Genomic DNA, 22,235 nt, shown 5'->3' on the forward strand with positions numbered 1-22,235 from the left:
TAGCACCAAGAAATAACCACCAAGTCCGACGCCCGAGAGTGTCTGTATCCTTTTGTTATCACTGATGGGCCATTAACGCATCATCTCTCTCCATCTCTATAGAAATATACATCTCTCGAAAATATCTTCAAGCTGCCACCCAATGTGCATTGTGTTTCACGAGTTGCAAATTCGTATGACCATTTGAAGTGCCACACAAAGCAATTGACGTCAATTCAATGCAAAAAAAGCACCACCCAAACAATTTAAACAAACTGTTGCCATGAAGTAAAGCTCATAATAACTGTTGCTGGATTATCTGTCCATACAGTTTATGTGCAAATTATCTGACATGAGAGCATTTGGCTGCTTATCAATACATAAAAACCACTACTCTCAGCACAGAATACTTTGATTTCACCATGATTCCTGATACCTGAGACAGATTTCAGGTCACCGTATAAGGAAAACTCAGAGGGGAGAATCTCAACTGATGTGTGTGTAATGAGACTAAGAGTGTGAATTCCAGGTTAGTACTTGGAGCAGTAGGCTGTGTCCAGGGCTCTCTTGGATCGTTGGTTCGTGTGCTGGGAATGGGACTCCAGCCGGTATGAAGGCAGCAGCATGAGAAGAAGGTGTGGAGCCTGAGTGCTGTGTCGCCGATTCTTAAACGCCTTCAGGTCAACACCATGGACGAAGCTGTCATCAATACCTGGAAACATAAAAGAGATCAATAAGCTGCATACTACTGTATGTGAATACTTTTATTAATTAACAGGTCAAAACTTAAGATTTAATCTGATTGATCAAAGTAAAGAGACTAAAGGCATTATTTTGCTTTAAAGGAAGTGCTTGTCAGAACTTCAAACAGCGTCTTCCCCCACACCTCAAGATTTGAACGAAACAGTAACGGTGTTGAAAGATTGTTTGTAGCATTAGCATTTAGCCTGCTGGTCGGATAGCCATTAGCCCATTAGCTCGGTCTGTTAGCCTCCCAAATAGCATTGTGGACTGCCAGTTTACTGTCAGTTTCATTAAACAGTCTTAATAACTGTGTGTGTTGGGAAAGGCAACAAAGTTGATATTTCAGTTCATCAAAAAGTGTGCGTGGCCAGGCTTATTATTTAGAAATCTGGTCACCCTAAGGTGACCAGATTTCCCAGAACTAAAACCGGGACACGCGTGACCGTAGTGCTTGTGCACGCACACGCTTTTTAATGTAAACATGTGCCAGCCCAGGTCAGATAGACACAGACAGATTAGACATAATTTTGCCAACAGCACACATAGGCCTACTACTCACAACATAATGGGGTATCTCAGTTAATATTCATGAATCTTCTTGGTATGTAGCCTACATATCTAAGAAATAATAGGCTATTAAAAGACACTGAGTGAGTTTCGTGTGGGACCAACTTTATTTTTCAGAAATAAAGCATTCTTTTGGAAAATGCACCTACTGAACTTGTGAAAAACTTTGTGAAAAGGTATTTTTCATTGTATGGCACTAAACAAATTATTTGGAACTGCTGCCACAGGCTTGAACTAAAGTTATGGTAACACTACATGAATTATGAATTCATGCATGAATTAATTGATTTGTGCATTACTTCATTCCTTTATATCTTATGAATCATCAGGAATTGACATGAGTTCATAGCCTCTCATTCATGACCTCATGCATGAACAACACATCAACTAAAGCATTAGGTAAGGTGGCTACATCATTATGCACAAGTTGTGTTCAAATCAGACTTTGCGCAGTGATGACCACATTTTTTTGCAGAAAAATAAATAATCATGATCAGCTTAATAAATCATAATTCATAATGATGTGCCCACATACCTAATGCTTTAGTTGTGTTGTTCATGTATGGTCACGAATGACAGACTATGAGTACGTCAATTCCTGATGATTCATGGAATATTAGGAATAAGGAATGCAGTAACACATAAATCGTTTATTACATAATGCATAATAATACATAGCCTACATCAATTAATTAATGCATGAATTCATGTACCCTTACCGTAAAGTGTTACCAGTGTTATTCTAACCAACAACACACACACACACACACACACACACACACACACACACACACAAATGTAACCTCATTTGATAGAACAGATAGCTTCCCTATTGGAAACATTCATTCCGTATATTTGTTAGAGGAGTGATTTTGCTCAAGAATCAATTTGTTGGCTGAAAGCCTACTGTGAAATTATGCACAGGTGTCAAAAACAAAAATTGGCGCGTGTGACAAGTGTCTGCTTCACATTTTCAGCAGGGCAGTGGAGCGGCTGCGGATTGACTCTCCACAGTTCTCATGGACTTTATTTAAGTCCTAACGTGAAAAAGCTTAACGTGGTTTAATGTACCTAAACAACAATCAGTGATCACCAAATTTCTCTCTCATATTGCTCCTTATAACCACTGAAAACTGTCAAAAAATCTAACCCAAAGTCCAATTATTATGGACGTTATCTGACATTAAGCATTTCTGCTTCATTGAGTCTATTGTAAGGAAAAAGCTTAACGTGGTTTAATGTACCTAAACAACGATCAATCATCACCAAATTTCTCTCTCATATTGCTCCTCATAACCAGAGCAGTATGAGAGAGAAAGAGCAATATGAGAGAGAAATTTGGTGATCATTGATCATTGTTTAGGTACATTAAACCACGTTAAGCTTTTTCACGTTTTAGAATGTCCCCATTTCCACCCAGCGCTCGTCCGCTGACTTTCCAGCGGACCTGGAGGGACTGGTTAAAACAAGACAGATAAGAAGAGGCATTGCAATAATGTTTACAAATATAGCCTACATTGTAACGCTGGCTGCACAGATTATGCAGACCGCTACGATTGACTGACACACACACACACACACACACACACACACACACATACACACACACACACACACACACACATTGTTAAAATCATACACTGGATGCTTTATTAGTCTTTCTACATGGGTTTAGTTAATGATTGGGCTATAATAAGACCACGTCGGGTATGTAATCGCTGACAACCGGGACAATGTCATAATGGTTGGTTCTAAACCGGGACATTTTAGCGTCCCGACAAAAGCCTGTCGGGACGCTAAAATGACTCGGGACATGCAATTCAAAATTGGGACTGTCCCGGTCAAACCGGGACGTCTGGTCACCCTAAGTTAGACGTGTGTACAGCTTGGCGAGCAGAGTAGCCTTAGTACAATGTCTTAGTACAATCGCAGACAGAGTTGTAGGATCAAAAAATAACCATTGATGTTAGTGGATAATTTAGTTGGCAGGTAGCGTGACTGTGACTGGCTGTGGTTAAAAGGGACCACACGAAGTGTGGGAGCTAATGTGGATTTATTGTTCACTGACAGATAGGTAGGTAACGTTAGAGCTGTTAAATTTGGCTACTGCAGACCCAAGCCTTGTGTGAAATTTGCAGATTTTTGTGACGGGGCGGTTGCAGAAATGGCAGTGTTGTAAGGCAGTGTTTTTGATTGTCGGTCAGTGTGTAAGCCTGTAAAATTGTGATGAGGGCAATAGATATCGTGCCTGTCATGTTTTATTTCTTTGGGGAGAACAACCTCTTGAGCTTCTGGATCTGTTGGATCTGTTAAGTAATGTAGAGCGAACCGCTTCGCAAAATAAATTTTCCTCAATAGAAATTTAAGAGATGGTCAATACAATGTCGATAGAACTTATTCTATTCACGATTTGACAGACAACACGAACAGCCAGTGATAATGAGAATAGAGCTATGCTGAACCAATCATGTGGTTGGAATAGAGTTACAGCAATGTCAAGCTAGGTTGACGCCCACAGCACAGAGCGTACCTAATGTTTGCCTATTGATGTTTTTAGTGCTATATGTGAGTTCAAAGAAAGTAGTGCTGGTCCAGATGGTTTAGACGCCATTTTTTTTAACTTGCTACAAATGTAATAATGTGTCCTCTTGCAAATCTATTTAATATGTCTCTGTCTAAATGCATAATTCCCTCCATATGAAAATGTACCAGAGTTATCCCTCTTTTCAAAAATGGAGACCCGTCTGATGTGAATAATTATCGACCTATTTCTATTAGCTGTAGCATTGCTAAAATCTTGGAGAAACTTATTTTTAATCAATTATCACATTACAACAATCAGTTCAATATTGTATCTCCATCCATCAGGTTTTAGACCAAATTTCTCTACCACCACTGCTCTTCTAAAACTCACGAATGATGTGTTCTCATCCTTTGATAAAAGCCAACTCACTAATGCGTTTGATATGGTCAATCACTATCTCCTTCTGGATAGGCTCAATTGGTTTAAATTAAAAAATGCTCTCCTCTGGTTTAATGCCTATCTTCACAATAGACACCAATGTGTTGTTTTTCAAGGTTTTCAGTCTGACTATGCAATTGTCACCTTGGAACCCTCATTTTTTTCAACTGTCATGTTTATCTTTATGCTGATGATACTGTTATTTACACTTCTCTGATGTATTACAAATCCAGAACTCCTTACAGTTTGACTTTAATTTGGTTAAAAACTGGTTTTATAACAATATACTCTTATTGAAGAATTGTTTTTAATTCGCTATGTAGATTGATTTTTGGTGTCCATACAAACCTCACCATTGTTTTATTTATGAATCACTGGCTAAAGCCTATATCTAGAAGGCAATTTCACTGGGTTCAGTTCATCTTTAAATGTATTTATTTCAACTGTCCTTACTACTGAAACAGTTTTTGGTTACATGTAGATGTAACCAAATTTCCCTTTATGATGGACAAGTTTATGTAGCTGATGGGATAACATTTCCCTGGAATTGTACCTCATACGATTTCATGTGAGAAACAAAATTGATTGATTGATATTACGAGATGAACTAACACATTGTTGGTATTGGTGTTTTAGTTGACAATAATACAATAATAAATAACACCAGACTTATCGTTGTACATTCTTTAAAAAAATTCTGAATCAAATAACCTGCAAACCGTGCCTCCAGCTCCTCACTCTTGTTGGGAATAATGTAGTTATTTGATGGTACAAATGTGCAGCATGGGCAGTGCAGGCTGATCTTGAATCCACTGTTTCTGTCTGTGAAGAAACAAAAGTCACAACAAGGGGAAACATGCAATAAATGATGAACGTGCTACAGTGAATGGAGGAATATGCACTCACCTCTGTGGTTCAACCATTCACTCACTGCCTCTGTCACATCAAAGGACAGCCACTCTCCCTCCGTTCGCATTTGTACCACCTTGCTGTCTATATATCGCTGTGTTGGGGATGTCGAGTCTCTGTGTCCTAAAATCTATGTACAAAACAGAGGCATGAAAGTTCAAAGTTGTGAAACAGAAATTTTGTTTTCAGAGCTATTTATTTAAAATTCTTATGTTTTATTTGTTTTGACAGTTGAGAATGCTGCCACACAGTCAAGCACCAAAAAACTTCACTAAGGTGCTTGCAGTAGTCACAGTGGCTAAAGAGAAATACCCAGTTCTATGCAACACAATCTTGTCCAACAAGTTCTCCAACCTTGAGAACACAATGGATAACATGTGATTGCATTCCAAAATGACCCATGAAAGTGTTTTCTGATCTGCCAGCTCTGTGATTAAGGTTTGATTAGGGTTATTAGGCAACTGGACAACTTTGTTTATGTTAACCCTCATGTTGTCCTCCGGTCAAATTTGACCCATTCTCAAAACTTCTATATCAGAAATATGGGTTTCTTTTTAACCAAACTACTCAATACAACGTAAGAAAACTTTTTTGCACTCCTCTTTTGTCGGGCAGGTGCGTAGGATGTAATCAAAAATAGCAGATCAAAAGCTGAGAGAAAAGTCCCGCACACTGACCATTACACAAGCATAATTTATTTAGAAAAATACAACGTTTCGGTATCAGACCTTCATCAGGTTCATGCGGGACTTTTCTCTCAACCAAACTACTGAAGAAATTAAGTACAATTGCAAGTACTCGATTACTACTTTCATTGAATTGTGGGTATTCAATTTTATGGTGTTTGAAAAAATTGAAATGGTTTCAAAACCTGACTAAACTTTGACATAAACACATCTGTGATTCTCCACCAACATACATTCCTCTAATATTAGTCAAAATCATTCATCATAATCTCCTATAAATGAGATTTATTGACCATGAATTCCATGAAACGTTGGTGTTAATGAAAAATAGCATGGAAAATGTGGAAAGAAGTGACAAAAACATTGGAAAAAGTGTCAAAAAAAAGTGCATGGTCGACCAGAAGACAACACAAGGGTTAAAGAAAGATTGTGGTCAAAGTTAAAATAAACATATCGATTAGTAGGAGACAAGATGTGAATATCTCTACAACAGTTTGCACCAATTGATCTAGTAGATTTTGAGATATTACGCAGGATAAGTGACAACTTTGACCTGCTGGTGGCGCTAGATGTAAAGTCAGGGGATTACCAAAGTCAATAGGATTAATTTACTATGAACCATTTATGTCTATACAACATTTCAGTGGTATCTCATAGTTGTGAACACATGTCGGTCTAGACCAAAGGGGTGAACTTCAGAAGGCCCTTGTTACTCACAAAGGTTTAATTACAATTACTAAGCTATAACGTTAGTTGTCATCCTAACTTCACCACAGCCATGTACGCTGACTATGGTCCGTGTGTGTGTGTGTGTGTGTGTGTGTGTGTGTGTGTGTGTGTGTGTGTGTGTGTCTGTGTGTGTGTCTGTGTGGACCGCAGACATCCCAGTTTCAGAATGCCGGCCATCTTCCAAAATGCAAAGTTTGTCTCCAAATAAATTATGCTTAAACCTGCATAGCTATTTATCTGGTTTAACATGGCTGTTGTCCTGTGTGACTTAGGTCCTCCTGCAATACCAAAATTAATCGGTATTTGTGAATAAAGATGCAAATATGTGGGGTTGGGTTTGCGCTATGCCTGTTTACTACTGTGACTGAGTAATGTAAAATTGTGAAACAGAGAGTTAAACATAAGAGGGGCCCGCAAACACCACACACTGCCACATATACATGCATGATAGTCTTGCATTGCAGACCTTCCTCCACATTCTTTTTTAAGAATTCACCAACACCGCAAAACATTTCGGCACATAAAAAAAAAAGAGTCCGCGAGTGTTATTTCCTGTTGCTGGATTCGGTGGTTGAAACGACTGCAGAGACAGATACATTTGCATGTTGCAATGTGAAAATAATGTCCATGTTGGACATTATTTTCTGGAGTTGTATACGCTGCATTGAAGCAAGCTGTCCCATCACTGTTCCCATGGTCAGAGCCAGAACCAGAGACAGCAAGCTAGGGACATCTGTGTCCAGTCAGTGCCGACAGCAGTGTGCCCGAGCAACTGACAGATAACATGTCAGGAATTAATGTTTTGTCCTGCTACATGTAATAGCATTACATTTTATCAGCAGTGGAAAGTAATTATACCGTAGGCTACTTTGATTCAATTGTAAGGTGGAGTATTTTCATTTTCTCCTACTTCTAGTCCACCACAATTCAGAGTCAAGTAGGCTATTGTACAATTTACTTAACTATTTATTTTACAGCTTTAGTTACTTTGCAGATTCAGATTAATAATACAAAATAATATGAATAAATTATGATGTATATAGTGGATAAAGATGAGACTTTGTTGATCCCGTGGTGAAATTCACAAGCTACCTGCCAAGTCATACTTCCGCTTTTATTTTGGTGAAAGTAACTCAAAAGTAACGCAAAAGTAGTGTAAAGCATTACAATTCAGAGACAGTAATATTATAATATAACTAATCACTCTCAAATGACAGTAACTAGTAATCAATAATGTATTTTAGGGATGCCTGGATAGCTCAGTTGGTAGAGCGGGCGCCAATATGTAGAGGTTTAGTCCTCGACGCAGCGACCTGCGGCCCTTTGCTGCATGTCATTCCCCCCTCTCTCCCCTTCCATTTCTTCAGCTGTCCTGTCAATAAAGGCCTAAAAATGCCCAAAAAATAAAGTATTTTGGAAGTAACTTGCCCAACACTGATGAGGAGTATACTGTTTTATTGTATTAATAAATGGCACTTTTTTGAAGTATTTAATGTGTCAACTCTCACTGATTCTCACTGCTTACTCATTACATGGCGTTAGTAGATTTAAGGAGTAGGAGTTGGTATACATATTCAGGGGAGCGCAAGGACGGGTGGTATTTGTGTTCTTATGTGGTGGGCCGGTCTGGGCCAAAATGCCAGGGCCGATTTTTGGTCACAGTCCGTCCCTAACACAAAGCCCAACATAGGAGGTATGAGTCACGCTACAATTACATTACATGCAGCGTCGGACATAATTACTGGGCCTGGTGTGCATAAAGTTACTGCTGGGAAACCCAGTAGTGTGAGTAGTGGTGTTGAAGCACAAACTGAAAAATGGGTAACGATAATTAAAGTGCCCATATTATGAAAAAATCACTTTTTCTGGGATTTGGGGTGTTATGTTGTGTCTCTGGTGCTTCCACACACATACAAACTTTGAAATAAATCCATCCATGCTGTTTAGAGTGAGATACGGTTTCTGAATGTGTCCTGCCTTCAGTCTCTGGGTGAGCTGTTCAAAATCGGCACGGCTTGTGACGTCACAAGCCGAAACGAGCAGGCTAACCGCAACCATTAGCTCGTAGCGTTAGCATGCTAATGCTAGCATGCTAACGCTAGCATGCTACCTCGTTCTCAGTAGCAAAGCACTGCTACAACACACACAAGTTCACCATAATCTACAAAAGAACTACTTACATGTGCACCCTCATTTAGAAGTCTCCCAGCTAATCCTGCCTTGTAACTGACCAAAGTTGTAGAAACAGCCTTTCTTTTACTGTCTATGGAGCTAGCTAGCTGACATGATCTACATCTGAGCTACTGGGCATGTGCAGTGCAATCAAAGATAGTACAGAAGAAGAAGAAGAAAAGAGGTCTCACTCTGTAGCTAAAACAGAGACCAGGTGAAAAGAGGATCTGCAGCAGTGAGAGAGAGCACTGCAGTACAACAAAAATATGGTGTTTTTTGAAAATTAAACCATGTAAACCTATTCTGGTACAACCTTAAAATACAATTATGAACCTGAAAATGAGCATAATATGGCTGCTTTAAGATCAGTGCAAAAGCACTTGCTGATAAACTGGACAGGTTGCAAAATGCTAGAAAGACTTCTTAAGAAAACCAATAGGGTTGATATAAAGGTTGATAAAATACTGTTATAATCACAGGAGGAGAGAATACAAAGCTCCTTGCAACCTCCGTGATTTCATTAGGCTAATGACTGAAAATAATGTCAGCGACTAGTCAACTGGACTTTCATCACATTAGAGCAGGGGTCTTCAACAGGGGCACGGGACCCCTAGGGGGTCCTCAGAGTCACTCCAGGGGGGCCTCCAAATAATTGTTAATTTTTTATTAAAAATTAAAAAATCTTAACATGATTCCAACATATTATTAGCAAATATAAATCCCCACTGATGATAGGCTTACTGGCCAATAGGTAATGTAGTCACTAAGGTAGCCATCCACAGATACAGTTCATCCCAAAGGACTGACTGTTCCACATGTGTTTAACATTAAAACATGATTTATAAAATCATGCCAACAACTATTAGGCTATTCGAATAGCTTAGTATTCTATGCAAAAAAGGTATCTAAAAATGCTTTAGGTTGCCCTAAAAGTTATTGTAGGACCAGATTAATATGCAACTCAATTTTAGAGTATTGCCATATATATGCTTTAAAATGAAAAATTCAATATAACAATTAAATATTAACAATGTGCAAATGTCATCTTTTAAAAGGTCCCATTATGTGCTATTTTTTGGTTCATACTTGTATTTTTGAAATATACTAGAACATGTTTAGAAAACACTTTTATTTTTCTCTTACTGTCTGTCTGAATATACCTGTATTCACCCTTTGTCAGAAATGCTGTTATACCGTCCGTCTCTTTCAGTTGGACATGGAAATAATTTTTTACAATATGGGAACCTTAATATTAGGGCTGTCAGCGTTAACGTTAATGCGTTAATCGCGATGCGATTAAGGGCAGACGTGATGCGATTAATTTTAATCGCATGCCGGCATTTATTAATTTATTTTACACTTCACTTGGCTTTGCGTCGTGCCTAACAGGCTACTATTTTGACCCTTTGCAGCACCGTTACTTATCATCAAGCTGCCACTTCCTCGTAACACATCCTGCTGCTGCAGGCTGCAGGCATGATGGAGAAAGACAGCAGCAATGAAATCCTGAATGGCGCTTTTTATTTTCCAAAACTCCCGGACGGCTCGTAGACAAGTCGAAAGCCATATGCACATTGTGTAAAGCTGAATTAAAATATCACCGAAGCACGTCAAGCTTGAGCTACCACCTATGGAGCTAAGCATAGTAGTACAGTTAACGTGATGCTGCCCACTCAGGCAAAGCACTATTTTGGAGAGTGCTACTTGCCGACCTGTGGATGAAACCAAATCCCAAAAAATTACTACAGCTCTTGCGAAACGGGTGGCAACTAACTGCAGACCTGTCAGCATCGTAGAGGACTCGGGTCTTAAAGACGTACTACGGTTGGCATGTTCTGACCTGTCTCGTTGCTGTCGAGGTGGACAGTAGTTTTCACAGATACACAGCCTGTAAGACACGGAGAAAGCAGCCCAACTGGAACAGCTGCAAAGTGCTGCAAACGCTGTCTCATTAACCAGTGATCACTGGACGTCAGTGAGTAATCAACATTATTTAGGAGTTACTAAACACTATATTGACTCTAGTAAGGATTTTTTTAGTTTTTTAGTTAGGTACTTAGAGGAATTGTGCAATAATGACAGATTCACACATTTTTCTTTTGTTTACTGTAAATAAATAATTACAAATCTTAAAATCAAGTTCATAAAGTCACTTTCTTTGCATTCATTTGATTCCCAATCAAGATACACTGGTAAAAATTGCTTTCGATTGTTAATATGTACTTAAAAACTGTTCTGAAATGCAAAATAATAGAATTTTAATCATGTGATAAAACATGCGATTAATCGCGATTAACTATAGAAATTCAACGATTAATCGCAATTAAGAAAATGTAATCGTTTGACAGCCCTACTTAATATAATTATGACTTTAAATTGTCAATCTTGAAGATTTTCATTTAAATAAATGTCTGTTAAGGTCGCTATCTATTGCCGAATGAAGTAACACACTGGTGATTGAGCATATGGCCCACTGACGAAAGTATTGCAATATTTACATATTTTCCAAATTACAAACTGAATGTCTGTGGCGTCAAAAAATGCTGTATTAAGTTACTGCTAATGCAAATCGAACATGTCGTACTGGTGCAGCTTCACATTAAAAGCATTTACTGTAAATCCGAAACAAGTTGACTTTTATTATAGTAGTAGTCACAGGAAATGCAATGTGTTTGTCAGTGAGCTTGACACAGATCACTATCGTTGATCAAAATGCATACAAAACAAGACAAGGGTAATTTTTGACAGCTGATCAGTTTGAAATATTGCAGAGACAAGAAGGAGCAGCCACAGTGAGCTGTTAGATGAGCAGCTGCAGGTGACAGGCTGCACACCTCCAACGTCTCAATGAGGTAACCATCTACTTTCACTTTCGCTCTTCACAGACTCATGCCGTGGGCAGCATAAAATCAGATCATGGTTGCTCACAAAATTATGTAAAAAGGCCAATTATTGCCTGACTTCTTTATTAAAACAACAATAATTTGTTTTTGGTGAAAGTATTCTGCGACCTGTGGTATTAACCGAATTAGCTGTTACCTCTAGTAAATTAGGGTGTCGCCAAATGAACCAGGACACAAATTTTAAGAATTTCCACTTTAAAGTAAAAATAAAGTCAGCTTGTTAGCCAGCTCCTGATGTCAGCCCAGAGGAAAGTGTGTGTACCTGATAGAGTTCGATGCGCTGCTCAGACACTCGGGCCCCATGGTTTTGAAGACGGAAGATTCTGAGCTCCGCCTTCACCAGGTTGGAAGCGTTCTTTTCCATGGAAGACACATCAAACGTCAGCCGCCTGAAGTAAGGATTGAAGTGTGTAGGAGATATAACATCTACAAAAAAGGTGAGAGAATGGCTGATTTAGGATATGTGTGTGTTTGGCAAAGAGAGGAGAGACTGATGTGAGACTGGTTAATGTGTTTAACTTGACATTGAGGCATTTAGTTAATGCTCTTTTCTGGAGTGATCTACACTGAAATGGGGATACATTATTGGATCAAAATAACAGTAAGGAACGATGTGGACCTCACACCTGTGCCCATATATAATCTGTAAAAGAACTAAAGAGGTAGAAAGTTGGTTCCCTGTAACTCTCACTAAAGCAAAAACAATCAATTACAACAATCAACAACCAGTAGGAAATAATAACATCATGCTAAGGTATATATATAGTATATACAGTCATGTGAACAAATTAGGACACCCATGCTAAAGTTGACTAAAAAGAGGAATAAAAAAATCATCTTTAGGAAATTGATCTTAATGCCTTAATTAAAAAAAATGAAGAAAAATCCAATCTTTAAGGACACCAATTTTCTTTGTGAATGAATAATGTATCGTAAATAAATAAATGTTCTTCCTTAAAATACAGGGGGCATAAGTAAGTACACCCCTATGTTAAATTCCCATAGACGCAGGCAGATTTTTATTTTTAAAGGCCAGTTATTTCATGGATCCAGGATACTATGCATCCTGATAAAGTTCCCTTGGCCTTTGGAATTAAAATAGCCCCACATCATCACATACCGTTCACCATACCTAGAGATTGGCATGGTTTTATTTCAGTTAGCCTAATAGCAGGTTTGATTTGCATTGAGAGATGATTTTATGGAAAAGTACCCCATGCCAATCTCTAGGTATGGTGAACGGTATGTAATGATGTGGGGCTATTTTAATTCCAAAGGCCAAGGGAACTTTATCAGGATGCATAGTATCCTGGATCCATGAAATAACTGGCCTTTAAAAACAAAAATCTGCCTGCCTCTATGGGAATTTAACATAGGGGTGTACTTACTTACGCCCCCTGTATTTTAAGGAAAAACATTTATTTATTTACGATACATTATTCATTCACAAAGAAAATTGGTGTCCTTAAAGATCGGATTTTTCCTCATTTTTTTTAATTAAGGCATTAATATCAATTTCCAAAAGATGATTTTTTTATTCCTCTTTTTAGTCAACTTTAGCATGGGTGTCCTAATTTTTTCACATGACTGTATAGTCAGTCCCTCCAGGATTTCGCGGCCTTTTTTTGAGATTGTTGCGGCCCAAAATGCCTGATGTTGCTGAGCTTTTGTAAAAAATTGCGATAAAAGTTGCGATGTCTTTTGTATTTTTGTTGCAATGAAGTTGCGAGAGAGTGAAATTTGCAAAATAAAGTTCTTTAAAAATAAAAAGGAAACTTGTTTTGGGGAGAATAAAACTACTCTGGGCTGAGTTTTCCTAGTAACCTTACCAAAAAGGCTCAGGATGCTGCAAATGTTGGTATAATATGAAAATGGCTGGTGGATTTAAGACAAAAAATAATTTATTGAAAGAATCAAATTTGAACATGTGTCAGTGGCTTGTTGATCTTTACATTGCGTCTCATCTCCGTTTTTTCCTGCATCCACCGTGTCTATTTGTGTGTGTGTGTGCGCGTCAGTCGGAGGGGGAACTGAACAGCAGCCCCGCCCGCTGCAGAGAGCCGACATGATTAAAACAGCACCAGCTTTCAGCAACTTTAGAGTGAAAATTGTTAAAGCGTACATTGATGTTAAAATGCACAGGTTGGCAGGATGGTCTGAAATGTTTTGCACGGTCTTTCGCTGTATGTTTTGTTGGTAAATGTGAGCTGTTCGAGTCACACACGTCTCGTCTTCATATCAAAAACAAGGAAATGAATTTGGCGACGCAAGTGTGTTACGTCAACACGTTCTCACTCCCGCTTGGTCAGTGGCTCTCAGAGTCACATACTGATACAAAGTCTGGAACGTGGGACTGCTGGGATTGGTTGAAGTCACGGGAAACTCCAGTTATTGGTTAAATTTGCGGAAAAGTTGCAGTGATTGGTCAAAATTGCGAATCGCACCAAATTCACGGTGATTGGTTAAAGTTGCGTGAATTGTTGCGATCGCGACATCGCGAAATCCTGGAGGGACTGATTAGTCCAGGCGTATTACCAAAAAATATGGTTCAACCAGTTATGTGCGGTCAGGGAAGGCAGAGTAGGCAGTGCGTCACCAAAGCTAAAAAGAAGTGTTGAGATTACATGATAGGGATGTAACGATGCATCGTGAATTGGTTAAAAATGGATTTAAATGTGTAAAGATTACAATTAGTTGAGATAAAAAATTTATCACGATGCAATTTTTAAACGACCTAAGGCATGATGCCAGCTAACATTACACCGCAGCTAACGTTAGCCTACCGTTAGCTAGCAACGTTAGCTGGCTTAAACACGGTTAAAATGCTGACAACTAAACGGTGTGAAGTGTGACTGTATTTCACTGGAAAGGATTCCAGCACCGGGATGTACAACAGTCTGCAGCTAAAGAGGCAGAGGCTCAGGGCCTCTATCACAGGTTTGGCACACATGCCAACGTTTACGTAGATTTGACATTGAGGAGCAGACAGTAATCAACACAACTGTTGTTGATACAGAGAGAAAAAGGTCTAAATCTGATAATAATGAGACAAGATCTGAAGTTTTCTTTTATTGTATTTTGAAGTGGGTTAATGATAATTTATCATTGATAGACATTGGAGAGTAGTAAGGTATGGTGATTCCAGCAATATTTGTATGTAGTAATGCAAACAGTGTCAGTTGGGTGACAGGTATAATGTGGGGAAGGGGGGAAACAATTTTTTTTTGTTCAAACTCAAACTTTTGATCAAACTTCTAATGGTCGACTGGGTGCCTGTATGGGCTTTTCTGCTTGGGGAGCAAGTTATGTACAAATGTAGGGGCAACCATATTGCTCTTGATACAAAAAAAGTCTGAGGAAGAGCTTGGTACTCGAAACGTTACACAGTATTAAAATTTGAGAGCTACTTGGTGTGTTGATTTATTTGTTTCAATGTTATTTCTCTTATTCAGCACCCATCCTTTTGGGCACAGGGATGTGCATATTTTTTCATCGTTTTTCGCTATATTGTTATAACATATCCAGCTCTCCTAATATGCACATGCTATAGTCCATGTGAATGGAAAAAGTGTGGGTATAATGCAGACTTGTATCATCCTGAGCTAAGATCTGGTGACGGCTAAAGCATATGATTAATCGCATTTCTCACCTGTCTGCACTGTATGGCATTTACTTGTTTGGAGCTCTGAGCAAGTCAGTGGGAACCCCTTTTATTTGCTTGATGATAAAAAGTTACATCCTTGGTGGATCTGGCGTATCTAAGTAAGTGACTAGACAGCAGAAGAATGAAGCCTACAGAAGGCTTTACTGTCTGCTTTAACTTCTGACTGTTTGTCCAGCCAACTCTCAAACCTTTCACAGCCCCCTGTGAAATACCTTATCTGCTGGTTTGTTTCAACATGGCTGTCTCCAGATTGTCTTTCTCATTTCTAGCCTTATATGGTTTCCCTTTAACATTAAGCACTACGGTTTACTCTAATATATTTGCCCAATATTGCCCAACAACTCCAGTAGTGTCCATTTATACGTAGTATTCGGCTGGCTTGCTAGCATGTCAGTCACCAACAATTCCATGAATCTCCTAGTTCTGCTCAGAATGTTCACAATGTACAAACCTGGCTACTCTGCTATGAGGACAGCTTTTTTTGTTGAGAGCTGCAACACCTTTGCTCTATCCAAACTTTTTTAGTGTCTGAACAACCCTAAATCTTCTTAAAACTAAGACTTATTTTTCTAGCCACCTACTCCCTGAACTACTGAGAGTTAATGGATGCTGGAGCCTATCCCAGCACACACCTACAGGCAATTTCAGGTGTGAAGTGCTCCTTTTTGCGTGTCCACAAAGTTGATATACAAAACAGAAATCAAGCGTTAAGTAACAAGACTATAACCCCACGTCACAGGGCTATCTGAATGGGTCAACACGCATTAGTCTACCCTTCCTTCATGACCCTGACCAGGCCTCCTTGAATGTGGGAGGGAGCATGTATATGGACAGACAGGAAGTTGAAACTGAAACCCTTACTTTTATGTGGTTATTGTGCGATGTAATTCAGTGTAATTTTATGGTTTATCAGTAAAGTGTATGACTTGTACTGCAGACTGAAGTCTCTGCTAACAGTGAGCAACAGGGTGACAACTTCATAATATTAAAGGGTCCAATGCAGGTCGAACATCTGTGATCTGAAAAGGGTCTATGGCCATACAAAAAGTTATATGATGCTGTAATTCGGTACAGTGCTCACAGTGACAAAAATGTTGTTGCTGATGCTGATGTTTAGCAGGTCATTTTTACCATGCTAATTATTTTAGATTTGTTTGTTACCATGCTAACAATTGTTTATTATTAGCACTAAAGTACATCAGTTTTGTAGTTATTTGGTCAAAAACCAAAAAATTGGAAAAAATCTAATTTGACCTGATTATAGTGTTAGATGGAAAGTCAGAGGATCACCAAATTTATTTCAGTTCATCATGGGGAGAACAAGAATGTCTGAAACAAATTTCATGGTAATCCATCCCATACTTGTTTAGACATTTCAGTCTGAATCAAAGTGTGTACTGATAGACTTACCAATATCCCTAGAGCCATACTGCTAGCATGGCTAAAATACTGAATTGTCACAAAAGAGAACATAAGAAATTGTACTCTAGTTAATCCTCTGGAGTCGAGAGCTCTGACGCTGTAGCTCAGCAGAATAAAAATAAAGATTTCACGTATTCACATTAATAGCTTTACAAGTTTTCATCATACAAGCATGGCAAAAGTATTGACAGAATCCTTATATATTTTAGACATTCCAATGTCTCCACTGCCAAAAATTTAATTTTTTCTTGTGATTAACAATAAAAATAATAAATAAATAAAAAACATACAACTGCCAACATGAACAACCCCCCCCCCCCTTCCATCATCCCACCCACTCAGACAAAAATCAAGAAAAGATTACACAGTAACTACAATATTCCAGATGATTCAACGAAATAGTAACAACATGGACAATACACCAAATAAACATGTACCTGTATAAATGACAACACCAAAAGCCCATCTTACACGTCTCACCCCAGCACAAAGCTTCTTAGGAGCCCTCCAGAAAGTTCAGGTACTTTCCCCATTTTCTAGTATATACATCCAATCTGGCAAACTGTTTATATGAAACTTTTTCAAACGCCGCCACCCTAGTCATCTCACAAGCCCACTGCTGGATTGACGGCACCCCTTCATTCTTCCATCCGCTCAAAATAATCTGTCTGACTATTGTTAAACTAGTATAGACCCAGCTTCTTATGTGCTTATCAATCGTGCTTAGGATTGATCCATCTCCCAGAACAAATAATCTTGGGCTGAATGGAACCTGGGTACCTGCCATCCGACATAGGTTAACATGTATCCCAAAATTCCTGTGACCTTATCAAAGGACCATAAGTCATGAAGTAATTGGCCATCCTCTGTCTTATATTTCCAACAATTTGGTGTCTCTTTCAGACCAATTTCAAACAATCTGGAGGGAGTCCAATAGAAATGATGCATTATTTTGAACTGAATGAGGCGCACTTTCACATTGACATAGTTTTAATATTTAATACAACAACTTTGGTAGACCCAAACCTCCTCTATCAATCGGTCTTTGTAATTTATTAAAATGTAGCCAGGTTATTTTACCATTCCATATACATGTCTTTGTTATCCTGTCAAACCATTTAAAATATGACAGGGGAACTTCCAGAGGAAGAGATAGGATGCGGTAATTACACAAACCGTTTTTATAACATTGACCTTCCGTGCTATAGAGAGATTGAGAGTCGCCCATCTATTAACATCACAAGAGATTTCATTAAATAATGGATCCAAATTAACTAGGTCTTTTAACTGGGGAGGGAATAAGATAATCAGATACACAACACCTTGCTTTGGCCACTGAAATGCACCTGATTGGAAGGCTGTTACGGGGCACTGAGCTGTTAAAGGTAAGCTTCTGACTTGGACCAATTTACCCTATAACCTGAAAATTTCGAGAAAGAGTCAATGATCCAGAGTAGACAGGTTAATAAATATGCTCCCAATAATGATGACCCAAAGTTTTTAGGGATCTGTTTTATACTCTCTCAACACTTACTGGCAATTGCATCATAGCAGGGCATTTAAATTGTCTACTGCATCCATCAAAGGATTGGTTGAAAGGCATAGAAAAATCTCACACTTAAAGTAGGGAAGTTACATCATTTTATTAAAGAGTTGAATTTGAGGGATATTTGGAGAGAACTAAAATCTGGTCGTGTGGAATATTTTTGCTATTCTAATACTTATCAGTCATACTGATGTATTACTTTCTAATATCAGCAAAAAAGGTTGTAATTTTAATGGGATTGCTATCTCGGATCATGCACCGATCTCATTGCTATATGTAGACTCAAGTAGGGCTGGACGAAATGGACCAAAAATCACATTTCGTTATGTTTCAGTTAAATGGCGATGTGTATCTCGGTATTTTTTACAAAGTGGGCTAAATGTTTAGCTGTAAGTCAAAGCCACGTGTGAGATGTCACGAGTACTTTAATTAAAACATACTGCCATCAAAATAAAATGCAAAGACAGGGTTTCCTTCCCTGTTTGAAAATATACAGCTGCAACTGGAAAAAATAGAGCGAGAGAGCGCGAGAGAGAGAGAGAGAGAGAGAGAGAGCGAGAGAGAGAGAGAGCGAGAGAGACAAGAGAGTGTAGGCTATGATACAAAAACTTTCTTCGACTACAAAGTTGATTGTTACTGTACAATTCTCTGGTTTATCAGTGAAGGGTCTGAACTACACTGCAAACTAGATTCTCTACTCACAGAGGGACGGCTGACTCATATGAACGAGTCCAGCGCAGATTGAATGTGCATTGGCAGGACATTGTCTTTACAAACGTCTTGTGTTTGTCTGTATCGTCACTGTGCTGCATTTTTATAAACTATAATAATCTGGCCATGGGTCACATCTCTCGCCCAGGTCCAGTAGGCACTGATTCACACGCTAATATTCATCTGTGTTTTCACCTTGTTTTTCGCCATGGCAGTCACCACAACACAAAGTTACTAGCGGAAACATTGGTACAAATACAGGTTTTGTTATCATGCTTAAGAAAATATACAGCTGTGGAAATAACGATTAAAACTGTAGACAAATGTCATCAGTGTGGACCATTGCTGTTGCAGGAGAGCTTGTGTGTAAGTGGGGGAGGGGTTGCGTGAGAGTGAGAAGAGAGGCAAACTCAGGCATGGGTTGGAGAGAAAATGGGTCGTGTAACGTAACATTAAACTATATCGACAAACTGTATTGTCTAATCTGATATCTCGTTTGGAAAGATATCAATATAAGGTTGAAAATATATCGATATTAGGTAACATAGTCGCAGCTGCTCTGCTACCTCGTGCTGTTGCCTCATTGTTATTGTTCGTTTTGTGTTGTTGTATGTGGCTTCTTATGAACTTATGGTGTTTTTATCCCAACACGGTGCTCAAGTGCAACACAATGCTGTTTTTACTGAGAGGACCGCTTTTGATCCCAATTGATTGGCTTGTATGCTATGCCGGGGCACTATGCCGACCGCGCTCCTGAGCTACACCCGGGACCAGCTCCTGCTCCTGCGGCCCAGTCACACACCTGCCCCTCAGCTACCGAGGGAGCTGCTTGCCCAAAGTCTGACGGCAGGTTGCAGTGGACGGACACGGAAGAGGTGGAAACGCGGCGGAGTACGACAGAGACTTCGGAGAAGAGCACACAGACCACCGCTGCCCTCCATGCTTCTCTGCAATGTCCGCTTGCTGAAGAGCAAAGTTGAGGAGCTCAAAGTCAACACCAGATTGCTACACGAATACTGTGAATCATGCCTGCTTGTCTTCACTGAGAAGTGGCTGCAGGAGGACGTGCCTGACTCGCTCGTCTCTTTGGACGGCTTTTCTCTGGTGCGTTCTGACAGGACCGAGGATTCTGGCAAGAGCAAAGGCGGCGGTACCTGAGTTTATGTCAACAGTCAAAGTGGTGTTCGCAGTTCACGGTGAGAGAGTCGGTCTGCAACCCCGACATTGAGCTGACATGTTTAAGCCTAAGACCCTTTTATCTCCCACGCGAATTCGGCAACATCATATTATGCACCGTTTACATCCTGCCCAGTGGAAACGCTGCAAATGCAGCTACTGCTATAGCAGACTGTGTTCACAGGCAAAAAAAAAAGAAAAAAGAACCACACACTCCTGAAGCCCCCTGCTTTATTTTAGGTGATTTTAATCATTGTAAACTTGAGCCTGCTTTACCAGGATTTAATCAATATGTGGATTGTAATACCAGAGGTAAAGATATTCTTGACGAATGCTATGGTAACGTAAAGAATGCGTCCACTGCTAAGGTTAAACCCCCTCTAGGATCTTCTGATCACAATGCCGTCCACTTAATCCCCATGTACAAGTCCCTGCTTAAAAGCAGCAAACCACAGGTTAAAACTGTATATATATGGGATAATGATGGCATTGAAACTTTAAAAGGCTGTTTCTCCTGTACCAACTGGGAACACTATTATAGCCTGGAGTTAGAGGAGGCCACAAATACTATCACTGATTACATTAACTGTTGTAAAGATGACGTGTTACCCAAAAAATGAATCACTAAGTACCCAAATAACAAATCTTACATTTCCAAGGAAATCAAAGAGTGCATTGTACAGAAGAAAATAGCATTCAAGAGAGGGGACCTTGTAAGTATGAAAATTATGCAGAAAGAACTTAATCACAAATTAAGGACAGCTAGATGTAAGGAGAGGGAACATTTTGAATACCACTGCTTGGCTATGAACAATAAGAAACATTGGGACTCTGTAAAACCCATGACAAACATGTGATAAATGAAAGGGATAAAGAAAATGAGTTGAATATTTTTTTCTGTAGATTCAAAACAAGAGACTTCTCTCAAGAGCAAAAAGCAGCTCTAGATGGTGTACCTGCATTGAACTTTTTGGAAAATTGAAAATCTCCATTGACCAGCATGTTGTGGAAAGACTTTTTTTCATGCATCTGCCCCAGGAAGGCCTCTGGACCAGATGGCATCTCCGGGCGCCTATTGAAATCTTGCAGCAAAGAGCTGGCAGAGGCATGGTGCCCCATCTTCCAGAAGTCTCTAGACATTCACTCTGTTCCCTCTATCTGGAAAAACTCTACTATTATTCCCGTACAAATACAAGTTTTCCTGTCCAATATGCCATCACCATGGCAAGTGCATGATACCATGCTGTCAGGTGATGCTCCTATCCAGGGGAGGTCTGGGTTGATGATGAACCCTGATGCTTTAACCTGGAAGTATAAGTAAATTGATAAACTGAGATATTGATAGAATGCACATACTGTATATTTATTCATCTCTTAATGGTGGATAGACCTGGAAGTCTTTATGATGAGCTTGCATCATAGCTATATAGTTTGCCCTTGCTCTTTCCTCATTCACCTGACCCCATCTGACATAAAATGAAATACAAACTGTACATTAAAATGTATACATGTCCGAATGGTGTTAACTGCCTATCAACATTTACCTAGGGGTGTTGCTCTAACCACAAAACTTTCATAAATGCCTTTTTTATGTTTTGCTTATGATCTTCTCCTCTTTGACTTACACTGAATGGCGCAAGAGTTTACACCATGGCAAGTAACTACACAAATCTGATGCTTTGACTCTTCCTGCCCTCTGATCAAACCATACCCTAGCTGTGGTTCCATATGAGGGCGCTCACAGGCGAGTGCAGAATGAATGGAGGTCTATGGAGCCATACCCCTCAAAATCCATTTTTCTCAGGATATAATTTTTTTGTCTAGTAATTTGAATGTTGCATTCGAAAGGGGAGGCTAAGAAAATACACACTGCTGGGTGTTAGATTTTTTTAAAGTGGCTTTTTTGTTCTAAAAAGCCTTTTAGGCATCGACAACACAGCTGACAGGTTAGGGTCTCCCTGTCAATACACGTGCTAGAAAGAGATTTGCTAATGTTTTAAAGACCACGCCAAAATATTCACTCTGACATTCTGGTTCCACCTCGGATGCCATCAAGCGGGATCTC

At 39.3% G+C, this 22,235-nt stretch overlaps 1 protein-coding gene across 1 annotated transcript in view; it reads right to left on the minus strand.

Annotated features, from left to right (window-relative positions):
* The window catches only part of tgfb2 (transforming growth factor, beta 2), a 77,282-nt gene that overhangs the window by 6,031 nt on the left and 49,016 nt on the right, over positions 1-22,235 (minus strand). Inside the window, exons 2-5 of the mRNA XM_031319813.2 lie at positions 11,914-12,077; positions 5,159-5,291; positions 4,964-5,074; positions 517-691 (exon numbers count right to left, since the gene is read on the minus strand). Coding sequence (XP_031175673.1) covers positions 517-691; positions 4,964-5,074; positions 5,159-5,291; positions 11,914-12,077 — 583 coding nt within the window. The remainder of the gene's footprint in view (positions 1-516; positions 692-4,963; positions 5,075-5,158; positions 5,292-11,913; positions 12,078-22,235) is intronic.

Source organism: Sander lucioperca, chromosome 10 (genome assembly GCF_008315115.2).
Source record: "Sander lucioperca isolate FBNREF2018 chromosome 10, SLUC_FBN_1.2, whole genome shotgun sequence".
NCBI classification, from domain to species: domain Eukaryota; kingdom Metazoa; phylum Chordata; class Actinopteri; order Perciformes; family Percidae; genus Sander; species Sander lucioperca.